The sequence below is a fragment of the Colobus angolensis genome, unplaced genomic scaffold (assembly GCF_000951035.1).
Source record: "Colobus angolensis palliatus isolate OR3802 unplaced genomic scaffold, Cang.pa_1.0 Scaffold44, whole genome shotgun sequence".
Taxonomy (NCBI): domain Eukaryota; kingdom Metazoa; phylum Chordata; class Mammalia; order Primates; family Cercopithecidae; genus Colobus; species Colobus angolensis.
This window is the reverse complement of record NW_012117821.1, coordinates 2,847,189-2,869,700: the sequence shown is the minus strand read 5'-3', so window position 1 is coordinate 2,869,700 and position 22,512 is coordinate 2,847,189. Positions and strand designations below refer to the sequence as shown.

Genomic DNA, 22,512 nt, shown 5'->3' with positions numbered 1-22,512 from the left:
GTGAGGGGGGCTCTGTCTGTGCACAGAGGCAGGAGCATGGGGGTGAGGCTTCTGTCTATGCACAGAGCCAGACCAAGTGGGGACAGGCAGGACAGTCAGGGTCCCAGCCCCCAAGATCTGGAGTTCAGAGCCAAGGCCAGACTGGGACCAATCCACTCCAGGAGGTTTGGTGTCATCCCAGAAATAAGGATGACCCCACTTCCTCACTCCGACCCCATCCCCAGCACCCCCTGGGCATCGCCTCCTCCTGGCTGCATGATCCTGGTGCCTGTGCCAGGACAAGGCTGACCTTGAGCCTGGGGAGCTGACACCCCGGGGAGGACAGGAGGGCTCTCAGCTGGTGGCAGCCCCAGTGTCCCCTGGTGGAGAGCCCTGAGAGGGCCACAATATCCTGGGGCAAGACAACAGGACAGAGTTGGAGGCTGACCAGGCCCTGGTTTCCTTCTCCTTTCCCAGGGGAGAAGGGGTGTGTAAAGAAGCAAACATCACCGTCCATCCAACCCAGTTGCAAGGCCAGTACCAAGGCTCCTGTGAGTGCCCTGTCCGGGATCCAGGCTGGGCTCTGAGTGGGGAGGGGCGAGCAAGGAACGCTCGGACGCCCAGTCCTGGCCGCAACACTCAGGAGGGGCTGTCGGCTTTGGGGGAAGACCAGGTGCTGGAAGGAGGCCGTGCATCCTCTTGGCAGCACTGCACTGTCCACAGGGCATGGCGGGATCCAGGGCCTGGGGGACAGAGGAGTGAGGCATCGTGTATCACCCGGCCCCGGGGTCTCCCACAGTCGAGGGCGGCAGCATGCACGTACGCTTCGTCAGCACCGACTACAGCAACCTCATTCTTTATGTGCGCTTTGAGGATGACGAGATCACCAGCCTGTGGGTGCTGCTGGGTAAGTGGCCAGCTCTCCCCAGCGCTGGCCGGTGCAGTGCCCCGGTCCCCAGACAGGAGGGAGGAGCTGCCGGACACTCCTGGGTCTGTGTGGAGACTTGCCGTCCTGTCTGGGAGGGGGCCTTCTGTGCAGGGTGTTCTGAAGGCACAGGCAGCCTCGGGCTGAGCTGCAGCTGAGCACACCCTCAGGGAGGGTGTCCCCACGCGGGACGTGCACTGCGGGTCGGCTACGAGGCGGGCCCGGCTCTGGGCACTGCACTGGGAGCTTGCATTATCAGTGGATGGAACTGAGAAAATGCCTTCCTTGTCTTCCTCCTTATCAAGCAATGTCTCGGGGTCCTGTGGGGTTCCTGAAAGTAAAAGCACCATGGGAGAAGGGCTCGAAGGGCACAGGGGACAGAGTCGGGGGCATCGAGGGGCTGCGGTGTCCTGGAGACGAGGTGGAGATAGATGGGCCTGGGGGCATTTCAGGGCAGAGGATCAGCCGGAGCCCGAGCCCGGGATGGGGTGGGGGAGCGGGACAGCAGCAGTCGAGAGGCCCCAGGGCTGAGAAGGTCGAGGAGGGTGGGAAGGGTGGCGCCAGGCCGGAACTCGGGACCCTCTGGAGATCTCCACTGAGACGGGCCAGGCCTGACTCCCACCTTCCATGGGCACTTTACCTGCCGAGCTCAGAACAGACCTGTGTTTAGAGGAAGACAAGGTTGGGGCCACTGCAATCAGAGCTGGCCGGGCCCGGGAGGCCGCAGAGGGGGTGCTGCCGTGGTCCGACGAACCCCAGCCAATGGTAACTTAGCGGTGGGATGGCAGATGCCCAGGGCCTCTGCCTCCCCATTGTTCTCCGCAGAGGAGGAGGGCGGAAAAGACAGAGGCTCCAGGCCTCAGTCCCTCACTGTCAGCAACTCTGATTCCAGCCAGAAGAATGCAGGAAGACCCCAAATGGGTGGGAAGATACTTGGAGTACGTGGAGAAATTCCACCTACAGAAAGCCCCGGTCTTCAATATAGATGGTGAGCACTGCCCCCCAGCCACGTCCCGGAGCCGGACGGGAGGAAGACCCAAGGGTCTGGGGCCTCCTGGTCTTCCCAGCCAGCACCACAGAGGGTGTAGCCCATCCCCACTCCCCTTACGGCCAGGCCTGTGCGGGCTGCTTCAGCGGCTGCCGGATCTCACCAGCCCCCGCCGACACAATGATATAGGCCTGATGCCGTCTCCACTCTACAGATGTGGCTCAGAGATGTTCAGTAACAAGGCCAAGTTGCACAGCCAGGAGGAGGAGTTTGGAAGGGATCCAGATCTCCTGCCTCCTGAGCCAAGTGCCCAGCCAGCCTCTCCCCTCTGCTGCCTCCCAACACATCATTCAGTCAATCAACAAACACACGGGCCAGGCCTGTTCTGGGAGTTTGGGATTCACTTAGAATAAGACAGAGACATCATCCAGCCCTCGTGCAGGTTACATTGTAGCAAGCATTGTAATTACCTGATTTGTTAGAGGCAGGGGCTACAGGGGTGAGAGTGGGGGCTAGAGCAGGGTTTGGGGAACCTGACCATGCTGTGTGAGTACAGGCAGTCAGGGTGGGTGGCCCTGAGATGGGATGAGGTGAGGAAGGCTCCCTGGAAGAGGGGTCATTGCAGATGGAACAGGAGTCGAGCAGAGGAGGGCAGGGATGAGATCCAAGGCTGAGTGGGGCAGTGGTGGGGCCTTGTGGGCCCCCAAGGGAACTGGGTTTCCACAGAGCACAGGGCCCTGGCAGGACACAGCCAACATGGGGAGGCAGAAGGCCAGGTGATGCCACTGAGGGACGGCTGTTTTGTGCTATGTGATTGATTGATTGATTTCAAAATGAATGAGTGAAGTCCTCAGAATCACCAACTTTTTCTTTTCTGCTCCACAGGCCCTTGTCCCCCACCCCGAGCCTAGGTCCGGCAGCTCCACAGTCTTCCTGCCTGGGCCCCTTACCCCTCTGTTGCCCTCAGCCCCCCTTCCACCCCCTTCACCTTGGTTTGTGGCCTAGACTTCCCCAGATCCCCGCTGGAAGCCCTTTTGCATCTCAGGGCCCCAAGGAAGCTCCCCAGCCTGGGGCCCAACCCTGCCTGCCTCCTGGTCCCCTCCCCTGCTGGGAAGTCCTCTTCTTTCTGTGGGTCTCCAGGTCCTACCAACCAACAGCACGGGCCAACAGCCAAGGGCCACCTGCCAACCAACAGCCAAGGGCCAACAGCATGCCCCAGCCTGGCCTGTGGGCTTGGCGCACACCCAGGGTGGTGAGGACGGGGTACATGGTCCCCTGAGCTCCTGCCCACAGCGCCAGATGCCTCCAAAACATATACAATGAGCGGAACACTGTAGCCCCAGGCGCCTCCGATGCGCCCCCCGAGAGCTGCTGGGGTGGCCCCCAAGTGTCCTTCAGGCACTTGACCCCACGGAGGCTGTTCTCAGACTCCGGCTCCTCTCCACTCTGACCCGCCTCACCTGGGTCTGCTGGGGACCCTCTAGAGAGGCGGCCTCCACGCTCCGTGAGCAAACACATATGTCCCTACCAAGGTCTGAGAACCCTGAGTGAGCCCAGCTCCAGACCCTGCTCTCCGTAGGAGTCCAGCAGGGCCGCCAGGTAAACAAGGAGTCCATCACCGCCAGGTGTGGCAGCTGAGACCGGCCAACGCCCACTCCTCCGAGCTCAGGATTCTGAAGGGCAGCACCTGCTTCTGCTCCCGGCGAGCCAGGGCCGCCCATCGGCAGGGCAGGCTCTGAGGAAACTGGGTCAAGGACTTGATACTTGTCGTCTGGAACTCCCGAGACAGGTATGGCCAGAGGCTGCCCTGAAAACGCCTCCAGTGAGGCCTTCTCCCCATTCTCCCCCTTCTCCCCCTTCTCCTCCTTCTCCTCCTTCTTCCCCTTCTCCCCCTTCTCCCCCATGTGGGATAAACACAATGGAACGAAACCCCCAGAGCTGGTGGTGAAGCTGATGATGAAGCCCCACGGTTCTCCTGAAAATCAACGAGTCCGGCTGGAAAAACACAAGGAAAAACGACTCACAAAGCACACGTGTAACAAGAGGTTTATGGAATTTGTAGGATCATAAAAAATAGCTTTTTCTGGGGCCCTAAAATGACCGGGATAAATAGTGACGCGAGAATGCTGCGTCTCTCTCAGCACCGTTGAGTTGATAACCTCAGGTTCACCCGCACACTTCAGCAATTCCATTACTCTTCCAGTGGGATTTTTCCCCAAACTGCAGATCTGTATCTAAAATTTACGTGAAGGAATAAAAGTTTGGAAACATTTTTAAAAGAAGCATCGTGCAGATGGCTCTACCATTCTATCCTAATATCCAACAGCAGTGATGAGAAGCATGTGACATTAGCTCAAGGCAAAAGAACAGCAAGAAACTGGGTGTCAAGTCAAGGAATGAACCCGAATGTATACAACACCTTCAGAGATAGTACAAATGGCCTGTCCTAAAAAAGCGTTATTTATTCAATAAATAGTGTCGAGGGAAATGGGCAAGACAGATCGGGGGAAATAAGATTGGCTCTCTCACCTACACATTATCTTAAAATTCGTTCCTGATCAATTCTGAATAAAAGGAAGGAAATCTTGAAACTTCTATACTTTCTATAACTTGTGGATGGGGTGCCTACACGGACAGTATCAACACCAGGGGAAAGGTTGAGCGCTTTAAACTCAGCACATCAAAGACATCTTCAACACTATCAAAATGGAAAGAACAATCTGAAATTAACATTTGCAGCAAAAGTGACGAAGGGTTCATATCACATATGTAAATACATATGGAAATCAGAACTCCTTAAAGGGCCGGGCGTGGCGGTGCATGCCTGTAATCCCATCACTGTGGAAGGCTAGGGGCCAAACGATAGCTTGAGCCCAGGAGTTTGAGACCAGCCTGGGCAACATAACAAGACCCTGTCTCTAAAAAAAAAAACTTTTTAAAAAAGCAGTCCCAAATAAAAAAAAGAAAAAGAAAAAAAAATAGCTGTGCATTGTGATATGTGTCTATAGTTGCAGCTACTTGGGAGGCTAAGGCTGGCAGATCCCTTGAGCTCAGGAGTTTGAGGCTGCAGTAAGCCATGATATCACACCACTGCACTCCAGCTTGGGCAACAGAGTGAGATCCTGTCTCTGAAAGAAAAAAAAAAAGAAAAAGCACTGAGCAAAAGATAGAAAAGGCTATTTGCATAGATCAAAAGGCTGATTAAAAGGTTTGACTTCAGCCCGGTGCAGTGGCTCATGCCTATAATCTCAGCACTTTGGGAGGCCGAGGCGGGCAGATCATGAGGTCAGGAGATCGAGACCATCCTGGTTAACACGGTGAAACCCCGTCTCTACTAAAAATACAAAAAATTAGCCAGATGTGGTGGTGGGCACCTGTAGTCCCAGCTACTCGGGAGACTGAGGCAGAAGAATGGCGTAAACCTGGGAGGTGGAGCTTGCAGTGAGCCGAGTCTGGACTCCAGTCTGGGTGAAGAGCAAGACTCCGTCTCAAAAAAAAAAAAAAAAGGTTGACTTCATAAGTAATCAAATAAAAAAGAGCGGCCATTTATTATTGCTCATCAAATTGGCAAAATTAAACTACTTCTAGAAATCAATTTAGCACCCACCGTGAGGGAGGCACACGCTGGCTGATGGGGACAGATGTTGGCTTTTCTGAGTGACCGGGTTTCTAAGCCTCCTAAGCAGGCTTGCCCTGGCACCTGGAAATTCTAAACATTGGCAAGCTTACCTGTTGTTCTGCCATGCAAATCAAGAAATTTACAATGCTTTAATATTGATTCCATAATTTTTAAAAATAAAACTTCAGAAGCCTTCTCAGTAAGTCTTCTAGCCTCATCCATAAATTGACAGGAAAAAAAAAGAAGTTTTGTTTAGTTCGGTACACCCCACCCTTTCCAGATCTGGCCCAAGTAATTACTAAAACTGTATATATAGGGTTTGTGGCTAATGTAATATCTATTTTCACCCTATTGAAACTTTCATAGATTTTTTTTTTTAATATGAGAGCTACTGTGTAAGATGCAAGAATGAGTCACCGAAAAGATCACCTTCTTTTAGTCAAAGGAGACAGCAGCAAAAAAGAGGGAGGGTGAGCTAAGCCTTAACAGATAGGTTCTTTAAGATGGTCCCTGTCATGAACAGGGCATGACGGGGAGGCCGGATGACATAACGAAGGGGACCCCGAGGTGGTAGCCCCAGGTCTAATTCTGAACCCAGGGAGGCTTTCCTCAGCCTCCGTCTTCCATCCCAGGAAACGGTGGTCAGCACTCCTTGCAATCCGGTGTTTGAACTGCCATTATTTTTGGGACACCTACTGGATTAGTTTGCTCAGGCCACTAAGTTAGTGTCCACACATACATGTGCATAAGCTAGTCTCCCAAACAAGGGAACATGTGTGACATCCATTTGCCAAAGAGAATTGGGTTCCAGTCCTCGAGGATGAACTCCTCCTGTAAAAGATGAGGAATGCACCATTTGGCAAGTTGGGCATCGCTGGATAGTAGCTTTAGCTTCTTTCCAGGTAATGCTGTATCTGCGTTTGAGACCAGAGGCATTCACGGGTCAAATTGTGAAAGTGTCGAGCGTTAGATATTGCAGTAGCATCTAGGCGATCAGGCATTTGATTCCCTTCAGTCAAAGGTCCTGGAAGAGGTGTATGAGCTCTAATGTGAGTGATGTAAAAATGCATTCTACACCTAACTGCTGTTCGCAATTGGGTAGATAAACTCAACAGTTGTTCATTTGTATGAAATCATAACTGAGTGTTTTCAATTAACTGGGTGTTTTCAATTAAGCTCCCACGTATGAAGGATCAGAAATCACATTAACAGGCATATCAAAAGCAGTCAATGTCTCAGTTACAGCTACAAGTTCCGCTTTTTGAGCTGAAGTACAGGACGTCTGAAAAACTTTACCTTTGGAGCCAGAATAAGAAGCTTTACCATTACTAGACCCATCTGTGAAAACATTTTCAGCACCTTCAATTGGTTTAAATTTAGTTATTTTAGGGATAATCCAATTAGTTAATTTCAAAAACTGAAACAGTTTTGTTTTAGGAAAATGATTATCGAGAATACCCACAAAGTCAGCTAAATGGGTTTGCCAAGTAGACTATTTATAAAAGCTTGCTGCATTTGTGCCTTCGTGAGAGGGACAATAATTTTTCCAGGATCATATCCACGTAATGTAACAATCCAAGTTCTCCCATTTCCTATCATGGCAGCGATTTGATCCAAACAAGGAGTTAGAGTCCGTGAATTAGTATGCGGAAGAAAAAGCCACTCTCAAGTCCTGTTCTTGGACAACAACACCAGTAGGTGAATGCTGAGTTGAAAAAATTAGCAAATCTAGAATCTTCTCTGGATCTATTCTATTTATCTGAGCTTTATGGACTTGCTTCTCAATCAGTTGTAACTCGACCTCAGCCTCCTTTGTTAATTGCCGAGGGCTAGTGAGACTAGGATTTCCTCTAAGGATAGAAAACAGATTACTCATGGCATAGGTAGGAATGCCTAGAGCAGGTCATATCCAATTAATATCTCCTAGTAATCTTTGAAAATCATTTACTGTTTTTAATTTATCCTTACGTATGGTTACTTTCTGTGGTACAATGGTAGTGTCATTTACTAAGGTCCCCAAGTAGGAGTAAGGAGTAGTAATCTGAATTTTGTCAGGAGCTATAATTAAACCAGCACGAGAAATTGAATTTTGTGAGTGATCACAACATTGGCTAATAGTTCTCAAGTGGGGGCAGCACAAAGTATATCATCCATATAGTGAATAATGTAATTGCTTGCCCCACATACGTCTGGCAAATTGTTGAGCTGTTTGACATGCCCTGTGGCAACACTTTCCAGTGACAATGCTTAGCAGGCTGCAGGTTGTTTACTGCAGGAATTGTAAATGCAAACCGTTCACAGTCTTGCTCACCTAAAGGGATAGTAAAGAAGCAGTCTTTTAAATCTATGACTATTAAAAGCCAATTTTTTGGAATTATAGCCGGAGAAGGCAACCCTGGCTGTTATGCTCCCATAGGTTGTATAACTGAATTGATGGCTCTTAAGTCAGTTAACATTCTCCATTTACCTGATTTTTTCTTAATTATGAAAACTGGAGAATTCCAAGGAGAAAATGTTGGAGCCATGTGCCCATTTTCTAATTGTTCAGCAACTAATTTCTCTAAAGCCTCCAGTTTTTCTTTACTTAGCGGCCATTGCTGTATCCAAATTGGCTTATCTGTTAACCATTTTAAAGGTATAGGTTCTGGAGGCTTAACAATGGCCACCATCAAAAATGATATCCTAATCTTTGGCGGGAACTTTTTCCATTTGAAGCAGTTCTTTCAAACCTTGCAAATTTTTTTCTAGTCCCATACCAGGGACATACCCCATTTCATGCATTGTATGTTGACTTTGAGGGCTATATGATTGTTCTGGAATTAGAACTTGTGCTCCCCACTGTTGTAATTAATCTCTTCCCCATAAATTTGTAGGTACAGAAGTTATCATTGGTTGAATAGTCCCAGGTTGTCCGCCGGGCCCCTCACAATGCAAAATATAACTACTTTGATATACTTCAGGGGCTTTACCAACTCTAACTGTGTTATATTGAGCAGGTTGAATTGGCTACGTGGAGGGCCAGTGCTGTAGAGAAATGATTGAAATGTCCACTCCTGTATCTACAAAACCTTTAAATTTCTTTCCTTGAATAGTTATTTTACAGGTAGGATGTTTATCAGTAATTTGATGTACCCAATAAGCTGCTTTGCCTTGTTTCTTTGTGCTTCCAAATCCTCCCGTTCGTTTAATTTCACTTTTACCCATTCCCACATACGGCACAATCAGGAGCTGTGCTATGCGCTCTCCTGGTTCTGCTTTCCAGGGAACAGAAGTAGATATAACAACTTGAATTTCCCCATTGTAATCTGAATCAATGACTCCTGTATGTATCTGTATGCCTTTTAAACGTAAACGAGGCCTTCCTAAAAGTAATCCTATTGTCCCCGCTGGCAACGGTCCACAGACTCCTGTTGGGACCTTTTGCAGGGGTTCCCCAGGCAGAAGGCTCACAGCTTTTGTGCAGCATAAATCTACTGTGGCACTGCCAGCTGTGGCGGGAGACAGACATTGTACAGGGGTGAGGGAGTAGCCTGAGCTGGAAATGCCCCGGTTTAGAACAGGGCCCGGGATGGGCCCCTCATGGCGTTTCCCGAAATCGGGTTCCCTTCTTTATCAAACATAGAGTGACACTGACCAGCCCAGTGTTTTCCTTTTTTACATTTTGGATATATTTCAGGCTCAGCAGTTTTCTTTTTTCCCCTATCTGGCAGCCTGACTTGCTGAATTTTTCTACATTCTTTTTTAGTATGACCATGCTTCCCACAGTTAAAACAAGCTCCAGGAAATGGAGTATTTCCTTTATCCACTCTCAGTCCTGCCATTGCCTGTGCCAACAAAGTAGCTTTATGCAGATTACCTCCAATACCGTCACAGGTCTTGATATAATCAACTAAATGTGCTTTCTCTCTGATGGGTTGCAGAGCAGCCTGGCAATTGGGATTAGCATTGTCAAAAGCTAATAACTGCAACACTATATCCTGAGCAGCCGAATCTGCAATCATCTTTTTAAGAGACTCCTGTAACTGAGCTATAAAATCCACATATGGTTCCCTTGGTCCCTGTTTTACAGCACTAAAGGCAGGGTATTGTTCCCTACCTGAAGTGATTTTTTCCCAAGCTCTAATACACACTCCTCTAAGCTGTTCTATGGCATCATCCTGCATGACCATTTGTGCATCTAAACCAGCCCAGCCACCAACCCCCAAAAGTTGGTCTGCAGTTATATTAATTTGAGGTTGGGCCTGGGCATTGTAAGCAGCCTGAATGGAAGCTTCATCTGCCCACTAAGTTTTAAATTGTAAGAACTGAGCAGGAGTTAGACAAGCTCGAGTAAGAGTGTCCCAGTCAGCAGGAATCATCCGACTGGAAACAGTAACATTCTTTAACAGTCCCATTACAAAAGGAGAACCTAGTCCATACTGATTTATTGCTTCTTTTAATTCTTTGAGTAATTTAAAAGGAAAAGGCTCAAATGTAGCTGTAATATTTCCCTGTTGATCTGGGGAGTGTATTCTAACAGGGAACTGCCAAGCCTCTAAATCACCCTCTCGTCTAGCTTGCTGAATTCCTGCCTGAATAGAACTAAGAGCCGTCACTCGAGGCGCTGCTCCAAGTCACTGGGGCAACTACTTTTTGCCCAGTGTCCTCTGGAAAAGAAAGATCTGGGGGGCGATTTTCTTCAAAATAATAATGAGGGGGTGCAGACGGGTAGGGATGAACCTCTCCTTCCTTTGCCACTTTAGCTTCAGCTGGCAAATAAACATGCTCTGTAACCTCTTCAATTACTTCACTATACTCTTGTTCCTCCTCATTATCAGTGTGAAAAAGTTCCAAGGTGAAAAGAACCAGACCCCATATCTGTCCCATTGTTACCCTGACGCTTCTGAGCTCCCCTTCTTACTCACCACGGAGACTGCTTTAAAAGTACTCGGGTATCCTCCAGCTAGTTTTCCATTCCAACTGTCGCTCTGGTGACCCTTCGACCTGGATTCGAGCCCCCACGATGGACGCCAGTTGCCGAGACCAGCTCAGCTGGGGGGACCCTAACCCAGCGGCGCTAGAGGAATTAAAGACACACACACAGAAAAATAGAGGTGTGAAGTGGGAAATCAGGGGTCTCACAGCTTTCAGAGCTGAGAGCCCCGAGCAGAGATTTACCCACCTATTTATCAACAGCAAACCAGTCGTCAGCATGGTTTCTATAGATATTAAATTAACTAAAAGTATCCCTTATGGGAAACGAAGGGATGGGCCGAATTAAATGAATAGGTTGGGCTAGTTAACTGCAGCAGGAACACACCCTTAAAACACAGATCGCTCATGCTATTGTTTGTGGCTTAAGAATGCCTTTAAACAGTTTTCTGCCCTGGGTGGACCAGGTGTTCCTTGCCCTCAATTCCTGTAAACCCACAACCTTCCAGCTTGGGCATTAGGGCCATTATGAATATGTCACAGTGCTGCAGAGATTTTATGGCCAGTTTTGGGGCCAGTTTATGGCCAGATTTTGGGGGCTTGCTCCCAACACTCCCTGTATCCTCACAGTCATCCTCTATGTGCCTGTGTCCTAATCTCTTAATAAGGACCTGTGGGATTAGGGCCCACCTCAGTGACCTCATTTTACCTTAATGACCTCTTTAACGGCCCTATCTCCAGCAGACACAGTCACATTCTGAGGCACGGAGTTAAGACTTCAGCATAGTAATGGGGTGAGCCATGACACTTACTAAAGCTGTTCATAGCTGCCGCCACTGCCCACGGACTTAGGAACACTCTCGCTCTGTGACACACAAAGCGTCTCGTGGAGGTGTTGACTCCCTGACCGCCACAGAGCTCAGGTGACCATCTTCCTTGTCACTTTTAGCACCCTGAACATGTACTCTTAGCACACAGCCTCAACCCCTGCCAGACTGTGGGCTGCCAGGGACACAGGTTGTCCAGACTGTCTTCTATTCCTGTCTGCATCTGGCAGAGCACCTTTACCACTGAGCTCAGTAAATATCTTTTAAAACAAAACAAAATACCTACAGATTTTTTTTGTGTGTGTGATGGAGTTTCACCCTTGCTGCCCAGGCTGGAGTGCAATGGCGCAATCTCACCTCCACCTCCCAGGTTCAAGCGATTCTCCTGTCTCAGCCTCCTGAGTAGCTGGGATTACAGGCACATGCCACCACACCCAGCTAATTTTCTGTATTTTTAGTAGAAATGGGGTTTCACCACGTTAGCCAGACTGGCTGGTCTCGAACTCCTGACCTCAGGTGATCCACCTGCCTTGGCCTCCCAAAGTGCTGGGATTACAGGCATGAGCTACCACAACTGGCCAATACCTACAGCTTTTTAACAAAAAGAACTGAATATCTCACTTTGAAACCATAATAGTAAGACGTGGCTTTGGCTGGATTCCTCTAGCTCACCTGTGTCAAATCACACACTGGACAGACTGAGACAGTACGCGAGGTTGACCACAAGCCACATGTATCCCAGTGTGGAAAAACACAGTGAAGACTTAATGAGTGGCCTGGCATTTATTTTTTCCTTTGCATGAGCTACTTTTCCATTTTATGAGTGTCTTTTCTCAACTAGAGTCTTTCTCCATTAAAAAAATTCATTCTATATCAAATGCATTTTCACATTATCTACAATACATAGATAATAACATTACTGTGTATTCATATTAAGTAATTATCCTTTTATTCTTTATCCTATATTAGCCAAATAAGATGGCTCAGAATGGCAAGAAGAAACATTTATTTGGGAAGGATGTAAATTTGTATGTCTCTAAAAATTGAAGGGTTTTAAGACTTCCCTCATTTATAAGAAATTGCTGTGATTCGTTTATTTGACATAAACCTAATGGCGTAATTCATAATTTCCTCTGGGAATCATGTGCAACCTTGACGTATGGGATCTGTGGAGGAGGAGAAAATGCAAGATCCCAGCTGTATTCTGGTGATAACAGCTTGGTGGGTTTATTGAGGTAAAAATACTTGTTCAGGTGCTTTTCATAGGTGCTATTGAGTCCATTTTTGATGTCATGAATAACTCCGTTCAGATATTCTTCGATGAAGTCTAAAATATTTTGGGGCGTGCCACCAACCATCAAGCTGCCATAATAGAAATCCCCCTGTCCAAATGGGATGCAAGCTGCTGAGGTCGGCCTCCTCTCATAAGGGAAGTTCTTGGTGTTTCTGAAATACCACCAGGCATGGAGCTGGGCCACCAATGGGCCCAGCGTCTCCACCCCAAACTCATTCTGGAAGACCTGGTTGACCGCCATGCTGAAGAGGAAGTCCACCTCATCCTGGATGTGAGTGGTGATATGTTCACCCAGACTCTTCATGTGCACCAGGGAGCCGTCGAGCCACCACCTCTCGGCGTCCACTTCAAATGCTTTGAACGTTCGAAGAGGACTGGGCTCTATGTCAGGCAGCTGGAGGAAGGTGTCCACCATGATGTAGAAGATCACTCGGTAGCCTGTCATGAAGTGCTTATTCGCGGAGTGTAGGAACAGCCTCAGGTACTCCTCTGCAAACCTAGGTAACACACACGGGAGAAGAGACTTACTTTTCTTTTTTTTTTTGAGATGGAGTCTTGCTCTGATGCCCAAGCTGGAGTGCAGTGGTGTGATCTCGACTCACTGCAACCTCCGCCTCCCAGGTTCAAGCAATTCTCCTGCCTCAGCCTCCCAAGTAGCTGGGATTACAGGCACCCACCACCACGCCCGGCTAATTTTGTGTGTGTGTGTGTTTTTAGTAGAGATGGGGTTTCACCATGTTGACCAGGCTGGCCTCAAATTCCTGACCTCAGGTGATCCACCCTTCTCAGTCTCCCAAAGTGCTGGGATTACAGGCATGAGCCACCGTGCCCAGCCAACACTTACTTTTCTAAACATGATCAGGAGAAGAGGTGGCTGAATGTGCTAACATGGGTGTCCTCGGATGCTAAGGAACTCAGGATGTATAAGCATGGAAGAGTCGGGCCCACAGCTTCAGCTGAGTTGGTGAGGGGGAAGGAATGTCCTGACTCGGAGGGCCTGAGAAAAGCCACCATGTTTTGGAATGGTTGTTGTGAAGAAAGGGAGCAGGAGCTAATGGATATGAGTCAAAAGATTCCCACTGGTGTTAAGGACTCGGCCATCGACAGAGAAACCCAGCACACCTTTTGTACAGGCCAGCCAGAAATTGAAGGAAATCATATCTACAGTAGTCCATTTCCAAGACAAAGGGCCTTAAATCGGCTTAGGTCAGCAAACTACAAAAGAAACAGGATATACTAGGCCCCTGCTTTATATAACCAGTGCCTGCTTGTTGGCCTCCCACTTTAGTTGCCCTCACCCAAACCAAAAAACTTTAGTCAAAAAAGTTTAAAAAGATAAAACTTTACTAGTCTGCAAAATAGCTTGCTTTGTCTGTTCTTATCAGCCTGCTCAGCTACTTAGGTCCTAAGTCAGATACTTGAAGAGCCCCTGAGCTGACCATGATTGCAATGCATTGTGGGCTGCAACAAAATGCAGCAAGACCACCCTAAAGAAAACACCTAAAGCCCCTGCCCAACAACCAATAGGTGACGTTTTGGAAGATTGTGACCCCACCCCCTCCCACAGTACTCAGCCTATGAGCAACTGGGGGAGGGGCCTGTGCACTAGGGGATAAATGGTTTGTTGAAGCTGTGCTGGGTGTGCCTGCCCATCAGACACCCGATCTTGCAAGACTGTCATTAAAAGTCTCACTTTCACTGTTCCCCAGGTCTCTGAGTCCATTCTTTGGTTTTGGAAGGGTGAGTTCGTTTCTCACAGAAATCGTGGCTATTGTTATCGTTAATTATGCTTAATTATTGTTGGCTCTTTGGAGGTCAAAGACCCATGACTGCTGATCCACACTTTCCCAAAATAAAAAAGGGCAAAGGTGAGTGGCACCTACCTGCCAGTAGCAAAGACAGCCAGGCCCACGGTGATATTCTGCCTTCTGTAATGTTTTTCCAGGACCTGCCTGTCGAAAGTCCCTTCCCATACGATGGGAGCAAGCCAGTCCGTTTTCGTTATAACATCAGGGCGTTTTCTGTGGAACAAGAACCAAATTAAAACAGGGCTTGCTTTACTGAGGCGCCGGCAGCAGGTGCTGAGCAGTAATGACTAATGCTTAGAAAGCACCAACCGCACGCCCCGGCTCTGTGTTTGAGTGCATTATCCGACTGGATTCATCTTTGCAATGCCCTATGCAGTGAGTGCCACCACCCCGATCTCCACATGGGGAACCAGAGGCACACACGATTGAGTAAGTTGCCTAACATCGCACAGTTAACACGTGGGGATTGGGATGCCACACCTAGCCCACCTGGCGCCTGGGTTTGTGCGTTCCTCCCCCAACCACCTGCCTTTGAGCCTAGGAGCTGCCTTTTCCGAACTCTGACTGCAGCTCAAAATTAGGCAGCCCAGAGTCAGAACACTCTCCGATCATTCACTGAAGCCAAGATGGGAGGCAGGAGATCACCTCCCTTACACAATGCCTTTACTTTTCCCTCCTTCTCTGCTTTCTTTTTCTCTCTCCCCTTTTCCTACAAGTTTCTGGGGATGCCCTTTTTTTTTTCAGCTTCTCCCTCATGCGTTAGGCCCATCAGTGCAATGCAGCAAAAAGGAGAAGTGAGTCCAAAAAGGGAGAGAGCCTTCTGATTTGCCTTCAATACAACAAGACCACAGCAGGATTTAAGACAGGCTATTAAACATCTGAAAATCAATGAATGTAAACCACCATACTGAAAGATAGAGAAGATCAATCACATGCTCAACTTGGAAAAAACACCCTACAAAGTTCAATGTCGATTCATGATAAAGGCTCCCAGAAAAAGAGTAATAGAGGGGAATGCCCTCAACTTGATAAAGAACATCTGCAAATATCCTCTAGCTCACACACTTCATAGTGAAAGACTGAATGCTTTCTCCCTACAATGAGGAACGTGGCAGTTCCAACATAGTGATGATAGTTCTAGCTACTGCAATAAGGCAAGAAAATGAAATAAAAGCCATCAGACTGGAAAGGAAAAAAATAACACTGTCCCTATTTGCAGATTACATAATTGTCTACATAGAAAATCCTAAGGAATCTAAAAACAATCAAAATCTCCTAGAACTAACAAGTGAACTCAGCAAAGCTTCAGGATACAAGGTCAGCACATTAAAAAAGTAATCTCCTTACTATGAACAATGAACATGCAGAAAGTAATATTTAAAACACAATGCTATTTACAGTTTCTCCAAAGAAAATGAAATATATCACTACCAAAAGGAGTCACTCCCAATTCCCTTCTCCCTACAATCCCTGCAACAACTCATCTACTTTCTGTCTCTGTAGATTTGCCTGTTCTGGAAATATGGCTGAATAATATTCCATTGGATGGCTAGACCACATTTTGTTTATCTGTTCATTAGTTGATGAACATTTGAGTTATTAACACTTTTTAAACCAGGAAAGCTAAGCCAGGTAGAGTGAGTCTGCTTCTTCATGACCACCATCATCACCTGGTTCATGATCAACGGACCCTGGTTTGTTTATAAGAGCCTCGAAAATAAAACTCCAATTCTGGAAACCTCCCAGGAGAGCTGAATTTGGTGACTGGGGAAGAAAAACCTATCATGTCAAGTTGAGGTATATCGTTTGTGTGTGCATGCAAACAGGCATTTTTGTTCTTACCTAGGATGAAACCAGTCTGAGAGCCGAAGTTCTTCTACTTGGTGATTCCTGGGTACAAAGAGAAAATCGAGTGATTACAGGGAGCCTGTTCAATGTTCATTGAGCCTGCAATGGGCAGGCCCTGTTTGGCATTTTGTCAACATGTGTCAACCCAAATCAGAGTCGGGGAAGCCTCCTGGAGAGGAGATATCTCAGCTGGGTGGGGAAGGGTATGAGCTGGTCTAGGAAAGAGATGTAGGGAAAGGAGGTCATGGCCACAGGCAGAATGTCAGGAAAGAGTATGGGTGTTGGGAGGAAGATTTTTTTTAAAAAAAGGAAATGGCCGGGCGCAGTGGCTCACGCCTGTGATCCCAGCACTTTGGGAGGCCGAGGCGGGCAGATCACGAGGTCAGGAGATCGAGACCATCCTGGCCAACACTGTGAAACCCCGTCTCTACTAAAAATACAAAAAAAAATTAGCTGGGCGTGGTGGTGGGTGCCTGTAGTCCCAGCTACTCAGGAGGCTGAGGCAGGAGAATGGCGTGAACCCAGGAGGTAGAGTGTGCAGTGAGCCGAGATCGCACCACCGCACTCCAGCCCAGACAACAGAGCAAGACTCCATCTCAAAAATAAAATAAAATTAAAAATTAAAAAATTAAAAAAGGAAATGAACAGATCAGGTAAGAGAATGTATATTCAGACAAAAACATAAATTTAATTAATTTATTTACCAAACATAAATGTCTTTGCTACATGTTGTAAAGAGGTGGGGAGGAGGCATCCAAAAGTTCGTCTTTGATTCTGTTTGCATTTATTTTGTTATTTATTTTAAGAGATGCATTCTCACTTGCATGATCACAGCTCACTGCAGCCTCAAACCCCTGAGCTCAAGCTATCCTCCCACCTCAACCTCCAAGGTATATGGGACCACAAGCACAAGCTACCTCCCTTTGCATTTCAACACTGCATTCAACTAGAGTGTAATTGTGCTTTTAAGCTACTAGCAAGCTTATTAGGCAACCTCTGTTTCATAACCCTAGGAGGATTTTTTTTTTTTTGAGACAGGCTTTCACTCTGTCACCCAGGCTGGAGAGCAGTGGCACCATCACAGTTCACTGCAGCCTCAACCTCCTGGGCTCAAGCGATCCTCCCACCTCAGCCTCCCAGGTAGCTCAGACCGCAGGGGTGTGCCACCGTGCCTGGCTAATTTTTAAATTATCTGTAGAGACAGGGTCTCCCTGCGTTGCCTAGGATAGTAACCCTGGGATATTTTTAAGTAAAATAAATGACTTCAAGACTGTCTCCTTTTATGGCATTCTCATGAGTGTCCTTAGCCATAGACATTCCATGATTGGATTCCACAGGGCAAGACACATCAAAATCCAAACTGTCCACACCAGACTTCAAAAACAGAAGTGACAAAGGGGGAACTTAATTAAAGCTCCTCATTCTTTCACCATACTGGTCTTAATTTCTGGGGCCCTGCAGAATGACCAGAGCAGGGAACATCCTGGTTGAGAAAGGTTATTGTAACCTAAAGAAAAAAATCACTTTCGACGGAGATTTTTTTTTTCTTTTATTTTTGTCCCAGGACAGAGTCTTGCTCTGTCACCCAGGGTGGAGTACAGTGGGGCAATCTCAGCTCACTGCAACCTCCACCTCTTGGGTTCAAGTGATTCTCCTGCCTCAGCCCCCCCAGTAGCTGGGATTACAGGCGTGAGCCACCACACCCAGCTAATTTTTGTGTTTTTAGTAGAGATGGGGTTTCACCATGTTGGCCAGGATAGTCTCGAACTCCTGACCTCAAATGATCCACCTGCCTCAGCCTCCCAAAGTGCTGGGATTACAGGCATGAGCCATCATGCCCGGCCTGTCCTATCCTTTCTGTAACCAACTCCCAAATCCTCAAGCTCACCACACACACGTGCACACACACACACACAAGCACACACACATGTGCATTACATACACACCAGCCTACACATAACACAGACAGTGGTGTCTTTAGGAATTAGAACTGTCTTTGGTTGTCTGTCTCCCTTGCCTCTCTCGCCATGAGGACCCAGTTGGCCCCCTCCAGCCTTGCTTTGCAGTTTGTGGTATATTTAAACAACAAATATTCTCGCAAGTTGAGATGCCTTTTCTATTTTTTTATTTTTATTTTTATTTTTGAGAGGGAGTCTTGCTCTGTCTCCCAGGCTGGAGTGCAATGGCAGGATCTCAGCTCACTGCAACCTCCGCCTCCCGGTTTTTCCTGCCTCACCCTCCCGAGTAGCTCAGATTACAGGTGCCCTCTGCCACGCCCAGCTAATTTTGTTGTTGTTGTTATTGTATTTTAGTAGAGATGGGGCCAGGCTGGTCTGGAACTCCTGACTTCAGGTGATCTGCCCGCCTCGGCCTACCAAAGTGCTGGAACTACAGGCATGAGCCACCGCACCTGGCCTGAGATTCCTTTTCTACAGAGAGGTTTGCCAGGCAACACACAGGATGTCCATTCCATTTACAATAAACAATGAATAATTTTTTAGTGTAACTATTGCATGGGACATACTTCTGTTAAAAATGACTCACTGTTTATCTGAAATTCAAATGTAACTGTTTATCTGAAATTCAAATGTAACTGAGCATCCTGTATGTTTATTTCCTAAATGGATCAACCCAACCAGTGAATAACTCCTTATTCTTTAAATAAATGAAAAAAAAATCATTTAAGTTTTAAATTTGAACAAAGACCCATTGCAATTTCAATAACAAAATATCTAGAATCAAGATCCATTTATTTATTCATCTCTTACCAAATAATGAGTGAGCACCTCCTACCTGCCAGGCCCCCGGCTATGGTTCTGGGGTAGATGGCAGAATCTGTGCCGTGGATTAACGTGCGGGTCCCTGTCCCCCTTTTGCTGAAGATTACCCCATCATTAACCTCAAACAGATCATCTGAAACCCTTCATAACTGGCCATGCATCCTTTTCATTAAGGTACAACCCTCCAGAGGACAAACAAATGGCACCAAAATACATGGCACCAAAGCAGTGGGGGTGGTCATTTTGTTTTGTTTTTCGAGACAGTCTCACTCTGTCTCCCAGGCTGGAGTGCAGTGGTGTGATTTCAGCTCACTGCAACCTCCGCCTCCCAGATTCAAGCGATTCTCCTGCCTCAGCCTTCCCAGTAGCTGGGATTACAGGCGCCCACCACCACGCCCTGCTAATTTTTGTATTTTTAGTAGAGACAGGGTTTTGTCAGGTCAGCTGGGGGGTCTCAAACTCCTGACCTCAAGTGATCCACATGCCTCTGCCTCCCAAAGCGCTGGAATTACAGGCGTGAGTCACTGCGCCTGGCCTTGTTTTTTTTTCCCTTTTTTTTTTTTTTTGCATGATTTACTTTTACTTTATTTCCCCTTTTTCATTTCAACCAACTTTATTTTTAGAACAGATTCAGCCTTACAAAAACATTCTAAAGCTAGTGTGTGGAATCCCCTGCAGTCACCCAGTTTCCCCTATTATTAACATCTAGTTTTAGTTGGGTACTTTTGTTCCAATTCATGAAGCAACACTGATGCTCTATTATTAATGGGAGTCCATATTTTGGTTGGATTTTCTTGTTTTCCCCTAATGTTCCTTCTCTTTTCCAGGGTCCCACCCAGCACGCCACACTCCACTCAGCCTCCTGTCTGGATCCCACCCAGCATGCCACACTCCACTCAGCCTCCTGTCTGCACAGGTTCCTTTTTTTTTTTTTTTTGAGACGGAGCCTCGCTCTGTCGCCCAGGCTAGAGTGCAGTGGCGGGATCTCGGCTCACTGCAAGCTCTGCCTCCTGGGTTTACGCCATTCTCCTGCCTCAGCCTCCCAAGTAGCTGGGACTACAGGCGCCCGCCACCTTGCCCGGCTAGTTTTTTGTATTTTTTAGTAGAGACGGGGTTTCACCGTGTTAGCCAGGACGGTCTCGATCTCCTGACCTCGTGATCCGCCCGCCTCAGTCTCCCAAAGTGCTGGGATTACAGGCTTCAGCCACTGAGCCCAGCCAACAGGTTCCTCTTGACTGCAGCTGCCTCTCAGACCCCATCATGACTTCCTGTTGATGCTGACCTTGTCCGCCTGGCTAGGGTTGTTTTCAGGTCTCTCCACGCAAAGACTGCTCTTTCTCCCCGCTTTCTTTATAAGGAAGCACTGCGCGCAACTCACATTTCAGGACTGGGGCGTCAGGTTCTGTGTCCTTGGTAGTGGAGAATCTACAGACATGATTTGGAATTCTTCTGCATACAGGAGATTTGTCTCTTCTGCCTTCTTCCTTCCTTCTATCCTTCCAACATCCAGCCAACCTGTCTTCCTTCCTTTCTTCCTTCTTGTTTTTCCTCCAATCATTCATTTACATCAGTATGAACTTGTGGAAATTCGTTTCATACTCTGGGTTATAATTCAATGTTACTTTCTTTTCTCGCTCAAGTGGCTCCAGCTCTGGCCATTGGGAGCTCTCCCAGTTAGCTCCTATGTCCCATTTAAGTGGCTTACTCCCTTAAATATAGAATTTGTAAAAAATCCCTTCCATCCTTCCTGGTACTATGAGATGTTCTGGGCTCATCTTATAAATCTCCTGCCCGAATCTAGAACCACCCACTTCTCCAAGAAGCCTTGGTTGCTTTTCTAGAGAATGGTGCTAGACACCAAGATCTGGGCATCAGGTGTGCTCATTGCTACCAGGCTGTCCTTCCTCCTAGGCCCTCTCAGCTAATAGAGCAAGGAAATAGACACTAACCTGTGTGTATATCCACATATCTTCGAACATCTTGACACATAAACATCTCTGTTCATAGTAAGGTAAACGTGAGTTCATGCTGAGGTCTCCAGCTTCAATCCATTCCCACCTGGATCATTGCGGCCCCTCTCTTGCTTATCTATGAAGTCCCCTCCAACAGCAAGAAACCTGCTCCCCCATGCCCCATTCATTTATTTAACTGATTCAAACATACATGTATAGCAGCAGCAGAACTGTTAACTCATTCTCCTGTGGGAAAAAACCTTTATCGGCCCACACACAGTGCTCATGTGCAGTTTCTATTGCTTTTACTTTTAAACTCCACTCATTCCCAGCTGGGCACTGTGGCTCACACCTGTGATCCCAGCATTTTGGGAGGCTGAGGCAGGCAGATCGCCTAAGGTCAGGAGTTCGAGACCAGCCTGGCCAACATGGTGAAACCCCATATCTACTAAAAATAAAAAACTAGCCAGGCGTGGTGCCACGTGGCTATAGTCCCAGCTACTCAGGAGGCTGAGGCAGGAGAATAGTTTGAACCCAGGAGGCAGAGGTTGTGGTGAGTCGAGATCGTGCCACTGCACTCCAGCCTGGGTGACAGAGACTCTGTCTCAAAACAAAACAAAACAAATGCCACTCATTCCCAAGTTATTTTAGGTCAGCAGCTTTTTCTCTCACCCCTTCCAGTGGGCTTGTTCTGCACATGTGGGATACAGATTATTGTCTCGCAGTCTGCATTGCTTCCTACGATACCTCGAACTTCCTGATTTTTTAAATTTACATATGTTAATTTCACTCTTCGAGCCGTAACATCCTGTGGGGTTTTTTTTTAAATGCAAAGTTACATATGTCCCTGGTTACACTGTCATATGGAACAGTTTCACTGCCCCCCAAAATTCCTTTGTGCTTTACCTGTTCATCCCCTCCCTCATCTCCACTCCATGGCAACCACTGATCTTTTTCCTGCCAATATAGTTTTGCCTTTTCCAGAATGTCACATGAGAATTATACAGCATGCAGCCTTTTCAGATGGGCTTTTTGCACTTAGCAATATGCATTTAGGGTTCCTTCATGCCTTCTGACAGTTTTGATGACTCATTTCTTTTTTTTTTTTTTGAGATGGAGTTTCACTCTTGTTGCCCAGGCTGGAGTGTAGTGGCGTGATCTCAGCTCATTGCAACCTCCGCCTCCCGGGTTCAAGCAATTCTCCTGCCTCAGCGTCCCAGGTAGCTGGGATTATAGGCCTGCACCACCACACCTGACTAATTTTGTATTGAGAGTAGAGACGGGGTTTCTCCATGTTGGTCAGGCTGGTCTCAAACTCCTGACCTCAGGTGATCCGCCTGCCTCAGCTTCCAAAAGTGCTGGGATTACAGGCATGAGCCACCACACCAGGCCAGCTCATTTCTTTTTGCTGTTGGGTGATATTGCATTGCACGGATGAGCCACAGCATGTTTATCCTTCTCCTGTTGTCTGTTGGTTTCTGGTTTGGAGCGCTTCATGAAGTTTGTTTATCATTCACCTGCTGAAGGGCATCTAGTTTGTTCGTGGTTTGAGGCATTTATGAATAGAGTTTCTTTTTTTTT

General features: G+C 47.4%; 1 protein-coding gene across 1 annotated transcript in view; it reads right to left on the bottom strand.

Moving 5' to 3' along the window:
* Positions 1-12,025: 12,025 nt before the first annotated feature.
* Positions 12,026-22,512, bottom strand: part of GLT6D1 (glycosyltransferase 6 domain containing 1) — a 13,271-nt gene continuing 2,784 nt past the window's right edge. Inside the window, exons 3-5 of the mRNA XM_011957311.1 lie at positions 16,194-16,241; positions 14,427-14,564; positions 12,026-13,040 (exon numbers count right to left, since the gene is read on the bottom strand). Coding sequence (XP_011812701.1) covers positions 12,371-13,040; positions 14,427-14,564; positions 16,194-16,241 — 856 coding nt within the window. The 3' untranslated portion in view covers positions 12,026-12,370. The remainder of the gene's footprint in view (positions 13,041-14,426; positions 14,565-16,193; positions 16,242-22,512) is intronic.